Genomic DNA, 16,184 nt, shown 5'->3' with positions numbered 1-16,184 from the left:
TTATATTCCGGCCTCCCCGCAAGCAGGCTCAGGGCAGCGAACAACATTTAAAAACAATTTAAAACATCACATCTGTATAAATATTAAAACACCATTTAAACAGCGACATTTTGGATTGTGTGGTGGCAGCATCAAGAAGACATAATATTTTGCATGTAGGGGTGTGCAAAGGCACAGTGGTTCGGCTTTCTCGATTCGGGTATACCTGAATCGAGAAGCCGATTCGGGAATCGCTGTCCCCGAATCGGCAAGCCGATTTGGGAATGGCGATTCGGGACGATTCGGGGTGATTCGGGATAGCTTTTTCAATGGGAAAAAGCCTCCCCATGCTTCTCTGAAGCCTGGGGGAGGCATTTTCTCACTGAATCAAGCCAAAATTGGTGGCAGCCTTCCTCTAACTCTCCTCTAACAACCCCCTCAAGTTTCAGACCGATTGGACTTTGGGGGGCCATGTTATGGCCCCCCAAACCAGGTCCCCCTATCCTCGCCTATAAAAGGGCATAGCTTTAGGTTACTGCTGCTAATCTTCTATTTTGTGCTTGCTGCTGCTGATCTCCATTATTTCCTATGGGGAAAAAATGAAGAGGCAGGCTTCCTTTGCCAGGGGTGGCATTTTGCATGCAAAATGCCCCCCAACCCTCAGGGGCCCTTCTCCCACCTTTCCTCCCACCCACCCCCACCAAGGCGTAGCCAGCTCCCACTTGGGGGGGGGGCATTTCATGGCCTCCCAAAGTAGGTGCTCTCAGCCCCCAAAGTCCACCCCTACAGCCCCACACATACCCAATACCCCCCCAGCTGCCACACAGACCCAAATTCCCACATTAGCTCCTCACAGACCCAAATCCACCCCCAGTAGCCCTACACCCATAACCCCAGGAACAGGCTGGCCAGCCCTCTCCCTTTGTTCCCTATGCTGGGAACTTCTAAACTCTCTTTCCCAGGGCAATTCTGCACAGCCCAGGGGTGCCACAATGGTGGGCACACTTCTGAGTGCCAGCTTGTCCCTGGGAAAGAGCATCTGAACCACAGACACCCTCCCTCAAATTCCCCCACCACCTACAGAGATGGCTGGCCAGCCAGCCCCCATTGTTCCCTATGATGGGAACCAACTGCACAACAAAGAATAAAACACGAACAACACAAAATAAAGTTTTTAAAAAACTATTTTCTCCCTTTCAAAGTACAAGTAGGCAAAGCATTATGACACATTACACCAGCAGTCCCCCACACAGAAAAATTAACACAACTCACTTAACATCAGAGAATCACAAAACCACAATTCCTGTCAAAAACACTTTATTTCTAGAATAGCTTTAGGTTACACAGCAGGGGGGGCACACCAAAGGGCATTCCAGCATTCCACCTCACAAAAATAACACAACTCACTTAACATCAGAGAATCACAAAAACAATTCCTGTCAAAAACACTTTATTTCTTGAACAGCTTTAGGTTACACAGCAGGGGGGCACACCAAAGGGCATGGCAGCAGTATCTTACATAAAAATAACACAACTCACTTCACATTAAAGAATCACCCCAAATATTGCTGTCAAAAGCACTTTATTTCTTTAACTGCTTTAGGTTACACAGTAGGAAGGCACAACAGGGCATGAAAGCAGTGTACTACACAAAAATAACAACTCACTTCACATCAGAGAATCACCCAAACACAATTGCTGTCAAAAACGGTGAAGTGGGTTGTATTATTTTGTATAGTACACTGCTATCATGCCCTGTTATGCCCTCCTACTGTGTAACCTAAAGCAGTTAAAGAAATAAAGTGCTTTTGACAGGAATTGTGGTTTTGTGATTCTCTGATGTTAAGTGAGAGTTGTGTTATTTTTCTGTGTGGGGGACTGCTGGTGTAATGTGTCATAATGCTTTGCCTACTTGTACTTTGAAAGGGAGAAAATAATTTTTAAAAAACTGTATTTTGTGTTGTTCGTGTTTTATTCTTTGTTGTGCAGTTGGTTCCCATCATAGGGAACAATGGGGAGGCTGGGCAGCCATCTCTGTAGGTGGTGGGGGTGTCAGGGGGTGGTTGTCTGTGTGTCAGGTCAGGTGCTCTTTCCCAGGGACAAGTTGGCACTCAGAAGTTTGACCACCATTGTGGCACCCCTGGGCTGTGCGGAATTGCCCTGGGAAAGAGAGTTTAGAAGTTCCCAGCATAGGGAACAAAGGGGGAGGGCTGGCCAGCCTGTTCCTGGGGTTATGGGTGTAGGGCTGCTGGGGGTGGATTTAGGTCTGTGAGGGGCTAATGTGGGGATTTGGGTCTGTGTGTGGCAACTGGGGGGGAATTGGGTTTGTGTGGGGCTGTAGGGGGTGGACGTTGGGGGCTTAGAGCACCTACTTGGGGAGGCCATGAAATGCCCCCCCCAAGTGGAAGCTGGCTGAGCCTTGGTGAGGGTGGGAGGAAAGGTGGGAGAAGGGCCCCTGAGGGTTGGGGTGCATTTTGCATGCAAAATGCCACCCCTGGCAAAACAAGCCTCCCCCAGCTGTAAGTAGTAGAGAAAAGAGCACCTACTTAGGGAGGCCATGAAATGCCCCCCAAGTGGGAGCAGGCTGAGCCTTGGTGGGGGTGGGAGGAAAGGTGGGAGAAGGGCCCCTGAGGGTTGGGGGGCATTTTGCATGCAAAATGCCTCCCCTGGCAAAGGAAGCCTGCCTCTTCATTTTTTCCCCATAGGAAATAATGGAGATCAGCAGCAGCAAGCACAAAATAGAAGGCTGTTGTGGGTTTTCTGGGCTGTATTGCCGTGGTCTTGGACAGCCCAGAAAACCCACAACAGCCATCATTCTCCGGCCGTGAAAGCCTTCGACAACACACAAAATAGAAGATTAGCAGCAGCAACCTAAAGCTATGCCCTTTTATAGGCGAGGATAGGGGGACCTGGTTTGGGGGGCCATAACATGACCCCCCAAAGTCCAATCGGTCTGAAACTTGGGAAGTTGTTAGAGGAGAGTTAGAGGAAGGCTGCCACCAATTTTGGCCTGATTCAGTGGGAAAATGCCTCCCCCAGGCTTCAGAGAAGCTTGGGGAGGCTTTTTCCCATTGAAAAAGCTATCCCGAATCGCCCCGAATGACCCCGAATCAGAATGATTCGGGATTTTTTCGGGATTCAGATTCCCGAACTGCACACCCCTATTTGCATGCATACTGTGGTGGACAGTTTTTCACAGGTGTGTGTGTTCAAGGCTGGATCTACGGTTGCTGGTGCCCAGGGCAACCGAAGTCTGGTCACTCCCATGCGCAGCGTGCATGTGCTCCTGGCACTTCATGGTGACATCACTTCTGTGACATCATCACACAGGGCAGCATGTGCCGCCCCGTGGCAAGCTGGCTGTCTCAGTGTACTGTGGAGCTAGCAGTGGCAGCGCAAGTGGCTGGGAGGCCAACCGCGCCATTCGCCTGCCCCGCAGGACAGGAGGCGGCAGGCTTGCCATGCGCCCCCTGACCTGTGGGGCAGGCGAATGGCATTGGCGGCCTCCCAGCCACCCGTGCTGCCTTTTGCCTGCCCCGCAAGACAGGGGGTGCACGGCAACCCTGCCCCCTGTCCTGCCGCCCAGGCACTCCTGGGGCTGGCAGCTGTGTCCGGCGCCACCTCTTTGGCAGCACCAGGGGCAGACTACCCCCTGCCCCCCCATCGATCCGGCCCTGGGGGTGTGTTCTTCCCCCCCAGGCCAGCGGAGGCCCAACCTTAGCCATGAGCCTGGCAGAACAACTCTGTCTTGCAGGCCCCGCAGAAAGACAATAAATCCTGCCAGGCCCTGGTCTCAAGGGACAGGTAAGAGCCAGGACAGAGAAAGCCCTGGATCTTGTTGTGGCTAGACAGGCCTCTTGGGGACCAGAGACCACTAATAGCTGTTTTTCTCCCAATTGAAGAGTCCTCCGGGGAATGTATGGGGAGAGAAGGTCCCACAGATATGCTGGCCCCAGTCCACATAGGGCCTTATAGGTCAATACCAGAACCTTGAATCTGATCTGGTACTCCACTGGCAACCAATGCACCTCGCGTAGTATCGGTGTTATGTGCGCTCTACTTGGTGTTCTCGTAATAACATGTGCTGCTGTATTTTGCACCAGATGTAATCTCCGGGTCAGGCTCAAGGGCAGTCCCCTGTAGAGCAAGTTACAGTAGTCTAACTTCGAGATGACCATTGCCTGGATCACTGTAGTTAAGTCACAGGTTGACAGGTAAGGGACAAGTTGCTTTCTCTGCCACAGATGGAAAAAGAGGACCTAACAACTGCTGTGACATGTGCCTCCATTTTAAAGGCATCCAGGATCACCCCCAGGCTCTTGACCCTCAGCTGTGCCCCATCGAGGGCTGGGAGCTGGAGTTCTGAACCTAGTCCCCCCACCCCAGCTCAAGTACAGGACCTCCGTCTTAGTCGAATTCAGCTTCAGCAGACTCTGTCTCAACCAACTAGTCACAGCTGCAGACGCATGTTCCAGGGCATGAGTCGGGCCAGCAGTCCATCATCAGGTATATGCACCAGCTGGGCAAGGGGGTGCATATAAACATTGAATAATAATGGGGAAAGTATTGCCCCCTGTGGGACCCTGCACACCAATGGGTGGCAAGATGACAATTTCTCCCCAAGTGCCACCCTCTGTCCCCAAGTGTGGAGAAAAGAGGCAAGCCACTGTAAGGCAATTCCTCGTATCCCCACATTGGTCAGGAAGTGAGTCAAAAGATCATAATCAACTGTATTGAACGCTGCTGACAGATCCAGTAATAGCAGCGCCAAGCCGCCTTGATCCAGGTGTCTGCGAAGGTTGTCTGTAAGGGCAACCTGCAACGTCTCGGTCCCATGCCCTGGATGGAACCCGGACTAGAAGGGGTCTAGGGACAAGTCGTCCTTCAGGAAACACTGTAACTGATTCGGTTTCATTTCCGCGGCCATGTCGGACGCTCCTCTCGGCAGGTCCGAGAAGAAGCGGCCGAGCAGCCTGACCGGGCGGCTGATCTGCAAAGGTTAGCCCCCAGGGCTCCCAGGGAGGGAGTCTGGGTCCGGGACGCGACGGGAAGAGCCCTCTGGCAGATCGAGGCAGGGGGTAAATTGCCCGTTTGTCCCTATGGAGGCCGGCAGACGTGCGTGGCACCTCGTGTGCTGCCAGGGCATGGAAAACAGCAAAGAACAGGACTAGGCAGAAGCCTGTAAGTAAGCGAATCCCTTCTGTTATTACAAGCGCATGTGAAGGAGTGGTGGGATCTGAAGTTTAGAAGATTCGGATTTCCCCCCCCTCGCAGAGTCTCGGAAGATTGGCGGTCCCCCCCCTAAAATGGCAGCAAAAAAGCAGAGTCCTGCTCTGGGCAAGTCAGTTTCGGCTGCCCTGCAGGGAAGAGACGAATCGCTCGAGGAATTGGTGAAAAGATCGGTTATCGAAGCCATAAAACCCTTTGTTGACAAGCTGAATGAAACAGATCAAAGGGTGGGCTTAATTGAGAGCGATGTGAAAGCCATCATAAGAACATAAGAACATAAGCAAAGCCATGTTGGATCAGGCCAGTGGCCCATCCAGTCCAACATTCTGTCACACACAGTGGCTAGAAATCCAGTGCCATCTAAAGGACTGTCAGTGAGGCCAGGACACCAGAAGCCCTCCCACTGCCTTCCTTCCAGCACCAAGACAACAGAGCACCACCTCCCCACAAAGAGAATACCATCTATCTCCTGTGGCTAATAGCCACTGATGGACCTCTGCTCCATATATTTGTCCAGTCCCCTCTTGAAGCTGGCAATGCTTGTAGCTGCCACCACCTCCTGTGGCATCAAGGAAGTAGAGGGGGGGCAGAGAAGTCTGCTCGGGAAAATGCGTCACTTATGAGAGCAACAAACAAGGAGCTAAAGTTGGTGGAAAACCAGCTGATTGGGCTGCAAGTGGAGCGAACACAGACCATTTTGCGTCTCCAGAATGTTAAAGAGGAGGAAAACAAGGATTTAAGGGATCTTGTCTCGGAACTTTTAGCGATACCCGCGAGGGCAACTAAAGAAGAAGTAAAAAGTGCCATTTTGGGAGTCCGTCGGGCATCTTCAAAATATGCAATGAAGCGGCAGCTGCCTCGCGAGATTGTTATTGAGTTTTCATCCAGGAGGGTCCAGGACAATATCCTATATAACTCATATAATGCGGATTTGGACTTTCTGGGAAATAAAGTCAAGATACTGAAGGACGTTCCATTTTTAGTTCGGAAGAGGAGATTTAAATATAAAAAGCTGGTAGCTCTTTTGAGGGAATGTGGCATAAAGTACAAATGGCTTTTTCCGGAAGGAATCGGGTTTAGTTATAAAGATCAAGCTTACAAGATTAATTCGGAAGATCAGCTAAGGGATTTTGTGGACAAAAATCAAGAATTTGGGCCAGACACCAAGCAAAGAGAAGAAGATTCGAAGCCTGAAGGGAGGGGGGAGGCAACGAGCGCTGCGGCTGTAGCTGCTCAGAGAGAACTGCATCCGAGGCCCAGGGGCGGGGGGAAAGATTTAATTTGAATTGTAATTTGTATTTTGTAAGATCAACCATTCCATCATTGCTTTATTAAGCTTTATTTTTAATTATGGCAGTATGAAGGGAAAGCATTGAAGTGTAGTGTTTAGTGTTTGTAAGTTGCCTTCCCCTTTTTTCCACCCCCCTTCCCCCTCTCTTTTCCCCCCCTTCTTTCCCTCCCCTTGTACTATTGTAGTTTTTTGTAGTTTATTGTTTTAGATGTTAAAAATAAAAATTATTATAAAAAAAAAAAGGAAACACTGTAACTGTTCCACCATCGCCTGCTCAATCACCTTTCCCAGAAACGGGAGGTTTGAGACTGAGCATTAATCGACCAGGTCAGTAGGGTCCAGTGATGGCTTCTTTAAGAGAGGTCTCACCATGGCTTCCTTTAATGGCCCGGGAAAAACCCTGGTGCTCAAGGATATGTTAACAATAGCCGCCAACAAGGACCATAGCCCCTCCGTGCTGGCTTTTATCAGCCATGATGAGCATGGGTCCAAGGGGCACATGGTGGGCCTGACTGATTGCAGGGTCCTGTCAATCTACTCCTCAGAGAGTGGGCTGAACTGATCAAATGTTAGCTCCAAAGACAACCAAGGGGTCTCAAGTTCCTTCACTGTATCAATTGTGGCTGGTAAATTGCAGCGGAGAGACAAAATTTTATCAGCAAAAAAGCTCCCAAAAGCCTCACAGCCAATTCTGAATTTGGCAGCCTCCCTCTGAGAGGGAGATCAATGACTAAACCACATTAAACAATTTTGCTGGGCGTGAGCTAGCTGATGCAATGGAGGCTGTATAAAACTCTTTCTTCACAGCCTTCAACACTACCTCATAGGCTTTCATAAACGTCCTATAAGATGAAGCACCTGAGCTGAGGCAAGAGCACATGGTGGAGAGCTGAAGCTAGAAGGTAAGGGTTTGTTGTCTTTCTGCCTTTTGCCTTTCCTAGCTACTGTGTGAGAAGCTGAGGGTGAGTGGTTCTGGGTAGCTTGCTAGAGAGTGGTTCTGGTTAAGTTCTGTGTGAGGCTGTTGGGGGCTGAGTGAATTGCTGTTGTTTGCAGCTGGTTGCTGTTGCTCGTGGTTACAAGCCCCTCCCCCTAGTGTCCTGGGGCCCTGCTGGGCTAGGCAGGAAGGCACCTTTTGAAACAAAAGGCTCCTCCTCGCCAGAGGCGCGAGCTGAAGGGCGAAAGCTAAAGTGCTCTTGCCCTGGGGCTCTTAGCCTGGGGATCTGCCTGGGGGACCTGAAACTCTGCTCATATACTGGTTCTGCTAGTACTCTAGGTACATTTGGAAGGCAATCATGTCTACTGAAGCCCCCTTCGCAGTCACCTGCATGGAGTGTGCCATGTTTGTTTTCCTCCCAGAGGAGAAGACAGAGTTCACTTGCCAGAAGTGTAAGCTGGTCAGAGTTTTGGAAGAAAAGGTTCAGAGCCTGGAGGAAAGGATCGCCACCTTTCAGGAGATCTAGGAGGGAGACAATTTTATTGACAACAGCCTGGGGGCTCCGCACAGCCAAGAAGAGGAAAGTCAAGGAGGAGGGGAAAGAGCCGATCTCCCTTCTGAGCCTCCTGTCAGATCTACAGTACAAACCCAAAGGCATCAACGAAGAAGATGCTCTGGTCCACTTGAGTTCAAGAATCGCTTTCAAGTGCTAGGGATGGAGACAGAGGTGACAGTGGAAGGAGAACCGCAAAGATCTGGAAGAGGGAGTGCAGAAGACATGGGGCCTCATGGAAGTGGAAAAAAATGGAAGGTGGTAGTCGTCGGGGACTCCTTGCTCAGGGGTATGGAACGCCATGTCTCTGGGCCAGATCCCCTATTCCGAGAGATGTGTTGCTTGCCGGGAGCCAGAATTCAGGATATTACCGACCGGCTGCCAAAACTCATCAAGCCTGCTGATAAGTACCCGTTTGTTCTGGTTCATGTGGGAATGAACGACACGGCTTTGAATACTGTTGCAAGAATGAAAGAGGATTACGAAGCCCTTGGAAGGAAATTGAAGACATTGGGGGCTCAGGTGGTATTCTCTTCTATCCTTCCAGTCACAGGAAGAGGAGCACGCTGGGAGCGGACCATACTTGAGGTGAATTGCTGGCTGAGATGGTGGTGCCGGCAGGAGCGCTTTGGGTTCTGGGACCATGGGATAGGTTTTCTTAGAGAAGGCCTTCTAGCACATGATGGGATTCACCTCTCAAGGGTAGGGAAGAAAACTTTTGGAACCAACCTGGAGAACTTCATCAGGAGAGCTTTAAACTGATGCCGCAAGGGGCAGGGGACGATCAACATGGCGACTTCAATGATGAAGTGAACACAGTGGGGACCCACCTGGGTAGGAAAGGTCAAACAAAGGTACAAGGCTACAAGTGTTTATATACCAATGCCCAAAGTATGGGCAATAAGAAATAAGAGCTTGAGCTTCTATTGCAAACAGAGGGCTATGACATAGTAGGAATTACTGAGACTTGGTGGGATGATTCCCATGACTGGAATGTGCTAGTGGAGGGGTATGAGTTGTTCAAGAAAAACCGGAAGAGTAGAGGAGGAGGTGGAGTGGCGTTGTATGTGAGGAGAGGGCTTGATTATCAAGAAGTTATGGAAAATGGGGCGGACAGCCCGGTGGAAAGTATATGGGTAGAAATAAGGGGAGGAAGGACAAAGGGTATTGTTGTTGGAGTCTGCTACAGACCACCCGACCAGCGAGAAGAAATGGATGCTGCCCTCTTTGAACAAGTTGGCAGAGCATCCAGACATCAGAACCTTGTAATTATGGGTGACTTCAACTTCCCTGATGTGTGCTGGGAGACAGGCTCAGCAAAGCATCATGAATCACACAATTTCCTGAACTGCCTGGCCAATAACTTCCTTTTTCAAAAGGTGGAGGAAGCTACAAGGGGTTCGGCCATACGAGACTTGATATTAACCAACAGGGAAGAATTGGTAGATGAGATGAAGGTGGTGGGGACCTTAGGGGGAAGTGACCATGTCCTTCTTGAATTCCAGTTGCTGTGGGGAGCCAAGGAAGTTCGTAGCCAGACTCGTAGGTTAGATTTTCGTAGGGCCAACTTTGATGAACTCAGAGGCTTGATGAGAGTCATTCCGTGGGGGAGTGTGCTGGAAGGAAAAGGAGCGAGTGAAGGGTGGGCCATTCTCAAACATGAGCTTTTGCAAGCTCAAGCCTTCACTATCCCAGCAAGATGGAAACATGGTAAGGGCTCCAAGAAACCGATGTGGATGCACAGAGAGCTCCAGAATAAGCTAAGGGAGAAAAAGGAAATGTTCAGGAAATGGAGAGAAGGACAGACCTCTAAAGAGGAGTATATGAGGGTTACTAGGTACTGCAGATCAGCCATCAGAGAGGCCAAAGCTCAGTACGAGCTGGGTCTGGCCAGGAGGGCTCGCTACAACAAGAAAAACTTCTACAGATATGTGAGAAGCAAATGCAAGGTAAAAGAGGCAATTGGACCGCTGTTGGGAGTAGATGGAGAAACTCTGATGCAGGACAGAGAAAAAGCAGACAGGCTTAATGACTTTTTTGCCTCTGTTTTCTCCCTGAAGAACTCAGGCACATCTAGAGATAGTAGAAAATGTGGCAGGACACCTGAGTGGCTAATTGACATTGACAGAGAGGTAGTGGAGAGGCATCTGGCTGCACTGGATGAATACAAATCCCCTGGGCCAGATGGGGTGCACCCAAGAGTGCTGAAAGAACTTTCCAGAGAACTTGCAGAACCCCTGTCCATCATCTTCAAGGCCTCCTGAAGGACTGGGGATGTGCCACAAGATTGGAGAAGAGCGAATGTTATCCCAATCTTTAAGAAAGGGAGGAAGGATGACCCGGGAAACTACCGGTCAGTCTGATTTCTGTTGCTGGGAAGATATTAGAACAGATTTTAAAGGGATCAATCTGTAAGCATCTGAAGGACTGCTCAGTGATCTGGGGAAGTCAGCATGGTTTTGTTCCTAACAGATCCTGCCAGACCAACCTGGTTTCCTTCTTTGATCGAGTGACCAGCTTACTGGATCGGGGGAACTCTGTTGACGTGATTTATCTGGATTTCAGTAAAGCTTTTGATAAGGTCCCCCATGACATTCTGATGGGCAAACTGGAAGACTGTGGAGTAGACTATAGGACAGTTCGGTGGATAGGGAACTGGTTGGAGGACCGCACTCAGAGTGGTGGTCAACGGCGTTTCATCAGATTGGAGGGAGGTGTCCAGTGGGGTGCCGCAGGGCTCAGTTTTGGGCCCGGTACTTTTCAATATTTTTATCAATGATCTGGATGAAGGAGTGGAAGGGCTGCTCATTATATTTGCTGATGATACCAAATTGGGAGGGGTAGCAAACACCCAAGAAGATAGAATTAAAATTCAACAAGACCTGAATACTCTGGAGAAGTGGGCAGCTGTGAATAGGATGCAATTCAACAAAGACAAGTGCACAGTATTACATCTGGGGCACAAAAATGAGAAGCACAAATACTGGATGGGGGATACACTTCTGGGCAGTAGTATATGTGAAAGGGATCTTGGGGTAAGAGTGGACTGTAAACTGAATATGAGCAGTCAGTGTGATGCGGTGGCAAAAAAGGCCAATTCAATCCTGGGTTGTATCAAAGGGGCCATAGCATCGAAATCGCAGGAGGTCATAGCCCCTCTCTATACTGCCTTGGTCAGGCCACACCTGGAGTACTGTGTGCAGTTCTGGAGGCCTCACTTCAAAAAGGATGTGGACAAAATCGAGAGGGTGCAGAGGAGAGCGACGAGGATGATCAGGGGTCTGGAGACTGAGCCCTACGAGGAAAGGCTGAGGGCCTTGGGAATGTTTAGTTTGGAGAAGAGGAGGTTGAGGGGGGACATGATTGCTCTCTTTAAATATTTGAAAGGCTGTCATTTGGAGGAGGGCAGGGAGCTGTTCCAGTTGGCAGCAGAGGGTAGGACGTGAAGCAATGGGCTAAAACTACATGCACAAAGGTACCGACTGGATATTAGGAAAAACTTTTTCACCGTCAGAGTAGTTCAAAAGTGGAATCAGCTGCCTAGGGAGGTGGTGAGCTCCCCCTCACTGGCAGTTTTCAAGAAGAGGCTGGATGAATACTTGTCAGAGATGCTTTAGGCTGATCCTGCACTGGGCAGGGGGTTGGACTAGATGGTCTGTATGGCCCCTTCCAACTCTATGATTCTATGATCTTGCCTCTTTGACTTGAGATCATCACCACACTTGCTCAAGCCATCTTAGCTCCCGCTTCTTCTGTCAAAGTTCCTCTGTATACCAGGGAGCCCACCTTGCATGGAGCCAAAGAGGGTGATGGGGAGCGATTTCGTCGATGGCTTCGGAGAGCTGGCATTGCCAGTCCTTCACCAGCTCATCTAACAAACTGCTGAGGAGCATAGGATCCCGCAGAGCATTCTGGAATGCAATTGGATCCATAAGTCTCCGCGGGTGAGCATAAATCAGCTCGCCACCCTTGCAAGGAGTGGTGGTATCCCCAGCTGAGCCTTCAGAACCGAGTGGTCTAACCATGGCACTGGTTCTATTGCTTCCAGATCCACATTCAACCCCATCCCAAAGATCAAATCTAGCGTGTGGCCCACTTGATGTGTAGGGGTTGATACAAATTGAGAGAGTCCTAGTGCTGTCATGGAAGCTACCAGGTCTGCAGCCTGCACAGAGGAGGCATCATCAGCATGAATGTTGAATTCCCCTATCACCATCACTCTGGAGTACTCCAAGGCCCACCCCACCACTACTTCCAGCAGGCGTGACAGGGTATCTGCTGGTGCGCTAGGCAGTTGGTACACCAGACAGATAGCCAAACTCTCCTCGGCACCCCACATCAGGCCTACACATTCAATGCTAGAGATCTCAGGCGCGGGGAGCGACCTGAAGGAGAAAGACTTTCGGGCAAGGATTGCCACCCCTCCCCCCCAGCCTCCTATTCGAGACTGATGAAGGACCAAATATCCGGGGGGGGGGGGTCAGTTCTCCCAGGGTGACTGTTTCACCCTCCCTCACCCAAGTTTCAGTCACGCATAAACAAGGAATCTGCCTTATCCCCTTGAGGCTACCCAATACCTATCTCTCAGTGGATGTGCCACAAAAATATCCTCTTTTTTTCTGTTTCTAAATTCCATTATGCCACATGTAAAAGATGAAGGACACACACTGGAAGAGCTGGATAGGTAATGGTAAATATCTTGTACTCTTGCTGGAGAAAGAGTGTCAGTCCTCAAATTAAGCTTAGGTCTCACCAATACGTGCGTGGTTTATTTTACATACAGTATTTATGAACTGTTTAACTGGGGACTGTTCACAAAGTAGCTTATAGCCACTTAAATACAAATATCGATACAAAATAGAGAAAAATAATGCAGTGACTAAATTTTTAAAAACTGTATAAGAATAGTGAGGTCCTTCCTTCAGGTGCAAAGGCTTAATTAGAATTAGAAAGTGTTCTCCCACATCTATGAATAGAGATTGGGAAGGAACAAATGAAGACTTCTTAGAGGAGAATATTCCATCACTTCAGGGCTATGTGAGGCCTTAACTACACATTATGAAGTCCTCATGGTGCAATGGGTGTTTTTTGCATCCCACACCAGCATACCAGCTGCCTTCTGCTTGTGACCGAATCAGATAGGAAGACGCAGCTTTAGCCTGTCCACTCCTGCTATTTTCATATTTGCAAACCACCTGTGGAGCCACTGTTGATTCCATTGTTTAAACCACATTACTTATGTGGCGATGCATAAGTTTCACAACAGAGCCAATAGCTGCTCCACCAGGCAATTTACAAATGCAAAAACAACACATGGTAAGTAGAGGCTAAATTTTGTACTCTCTGCTGTCTTTGGCTGCAAGCAGAAAAAAGCTAGTATGTGTGGGGAAGGCTCCCATTACAAAGTCCTTGTGTTGTTCCCTAGAAAATACAAGGACCTTGTATGTAATGTGTAGATGGATCCTGAGAAAAGTCCCTTCTCCTAGTAGATGACATCCTTCAGCTCCATGACAGAATCTGGGACCTCGCTGGCAAGTCTTGTAAGACCATAGGAGGAGGGGGCTCCCACCACAGACATTTATTTTGGCAACCCATTGTGTCAGTGTCAGAAAGAGCAGGAATATGAACTCCTCTTCAAACTACAGCAATCTGCTTAATTCTCCATTGTCTATTTTAATGTCATGAGAATAGTTTGGATTAACATACTGAGCTGATCCATATGACCAGGACACATGGCCAACAACCACTCTGGGGTTCCTTTTTACCTTTCTTGTCACCATGTCAGTCACTGGGAAAATATGCAGGAGGAGAGCAAAGAAAGTTAGGGAGTTGGGGGCAGGAACGGGAGAAGAAAGTGTAATGTGTATGGGGCCTACCCAGGTATTCCTACCTATAGCACAGGGAGAAGAGCAATGGGAAACTTGCTAGCCCCATCCTGTTCACCAGACCTGTGTTTGTGTGTAATGGTTAGTGTATATGCATTTGTGCTTGAGTGTTTTCTCATGTGTATATAAGTATGTGAGATTTTATGCACACTTATATGTGTACGTGTGTGTCTTTTGTTCATATTGGGGTGGATGTGTCTTCCAAGGAGCCTTCCTCCTGTCTAAGGAGACTCCCTCCAGCTTAAGGGGCTCTTCCTCCAGCAGAAGAGAAACCTAAGTTGGAGGAAGTGTCCCTTAGGCTAGAGGAAGTCTTTGGACTTTGCTCTGTGTAGTGAGAGGATAGGGGTAAGATCCACCCCATTGGATGGACTTATTGTGCCTGTCTTTTATAATTACATAATATATAAGAACCTCTTTTTCACACATATAATAACTAAAGAGAATACCTAGTCCAAATGCAAAGTTCTTTCTTCAGTGACTTTTATTAATTGCCCAGTTACCTAAGCAGCTTGATGGGAGTCTTTAATGACAAAGCAGAAGACCTTATGAAGGTGTTGGAAGGAAAAGCCAATGGAGAGACAGAAGTGAATATGATGGACCTCCTGAAACGGGTAGTTCTTGACATCATTGCAAAGGTACTAAGTAGATGAATGTCTTGTTTCCACTAACACTAAGGAGTAAGAGACGTCTGTCTGTTTGTCTCTCAAAAGCTTATACCTGAAACTGTCTGTCATTACGTTTATATCTTCTACAAGGAGTTGAGGGTGGCCTACATGGCTGAGTGGTGGTTTGAACCCATATCTCCCCATCCTAGTCCATCATGTTAAGCACTACATCACACTGGCCACAGGGAAAGCCATAGCATATGGCCACTGGGCCACAGCAAAAGGGCAGCACACTGCATATATGTGGGAACCAGGGGGGAAGGGGCTGGGGTCCTTCATGCTCACCACACTGTTGAGATTTGCACATTTGGTACATTACAATAGTGTCTCTGAGGACTCTGAACGGGTGGCAGACATGCTTGGAGAACTGCAGACCTTGAGCATTGGAAGCCTCTTTGAAGGCCCCTGTTCAGCAAACAGTATCTTAAAGCTTTCCTTCTTCCTTTACACTGAAAGTTCTCAAGAGGTCAGATTGCATGTTAGATCATGTTATTTACACAGATGCATAAAATATTGAAAGCCCAGATCACGTAGCAGTCCCCATGAATAACATTGTATAACTACCACCTTACCTTCACCTCTGGCATTTGGTTGCTTTGATCCATCTCTACATTTTTCACAATTTTACCAGGCAGCTTTTGGACTGGAACTGAATACTGTGTGGGGTAACCAGACCACTTTATTACATGCAGTGTCTGGGGCCGTGAAAGCGCTACACGTCGCACGGATTCCTTTCTTTCAGGTCAGTGCCATAAACACTTGTTGTGACAACTCCCTCCCTCCCTAACCAAAGCGCAAAAGTGTATGTATGGCATGGTGGGAAAGATAAGGTCCAACAAACCTGGAAGCAGCTGGATGCATAGATAGGGAAGCAAAGGTTAAGGAGAAAGAAAAGGAAGCCCAGAAAAAATAGTTTCCCTGGCTAATCATTGGGTGAACTGGGGTGGATTTGCTAAACACTTGCTAAACTTGCTAAACAATAATTGTTAGGCTTAGGAAAGGGAGGAAGTATCTTTCCTTGCTGGGAACAACCATATAAGGGGGACTGAGTCCAAGGAGACTATATAGCCATCTCATTCATCACCAGTAATCACATTTCTCAAATACCAAAGTAGTAAGTGCAATTATATGTATGTATAATTGCACTTACTACTTTGGTATTTGAGAAATGTGATTATTGGTGATGAATGAGATGGCTATATAGTCTCCTTGGACTCAGTCCCCCTTGTAGGGGAACTAGGGTTGCCATTCCCCTTCCTGGGATGGGGGATCCCCTGATCCCACCCTTTCTCCCCACACCCACTTACTTGGCTGGTGGAGGGGCACCCTCCCTGGGGCACCCCCTCCCTGGGCAGTGCAGCACGCCCCCAGGCAGGAGGGCCCGCTCCAGCACTGTGAGAGCGGGCAGTGGAGAGAGCAGGTGGCGGCAGCAAGAGCAGGCTCCTCTCGCTGCCACCACTGCCGCCCGATCTCGCTGCCACTGCCGCCACCCGCTCTCAATGCCACCGCCACCCGCTCTCGCTGCCACTGCCACCCACTTTCGCTGCTGTGTCCCCTGTGCACCAAACGAGAGTGGTCTGCGGTTGCGGCAAGAGCAAGCGGTGGCAGTGAGGGCAAGGGACCCCTTTGACCTGGGGTGCCCTTTGAC

General features: G+C 49.0%; 1 protein-coding gene across 1 annotated transcript in view; it reads left to right on the top strand.

Moving 5' to 3' along the window:
- LOC129324895 (cholesterol 24-hydroxylase-like) overlaps positions 1 to 16,184 on the top strand; it is a 105,446-nt gene that overhangs the window by 54,997 nt on the left and 34,265 nt on the right. Inside the window, exons 7-8 of the mRNA XM_054972337.1 lie at positions 14,368 to 14,506; positions 15,168 to 15,278. Of these exons, the coding sequence (XP_054828312.1) occupies positions 14,368 to 14,506; positions 15,168 to 15,278 (250 nt within the window). The remainder of the gene's footprint in view (positions 1 to 14,367; positions 14,507 to 15,167; positions 15,279 to 16,184) is intronic.

The sequence above is a fragment of the Eublepharis macularius genome, chromosome 2 (genome assembly GCF_028583425.1).
Source record: "Eublepharis macularius isolate TG4126 chromosome 2, MPM_Emac_v1.0, whole genome shotgun sequence".
Lineage (NCBI taxonomy): Eukaryota > Metazoa > Chordata > Lepidosauria > Squamata > Eublepharidae > Eublepharis > Eublepharis macularius.
This window is presented reverse-complemented; position numbering and strand designations above follow the sequence as displayed.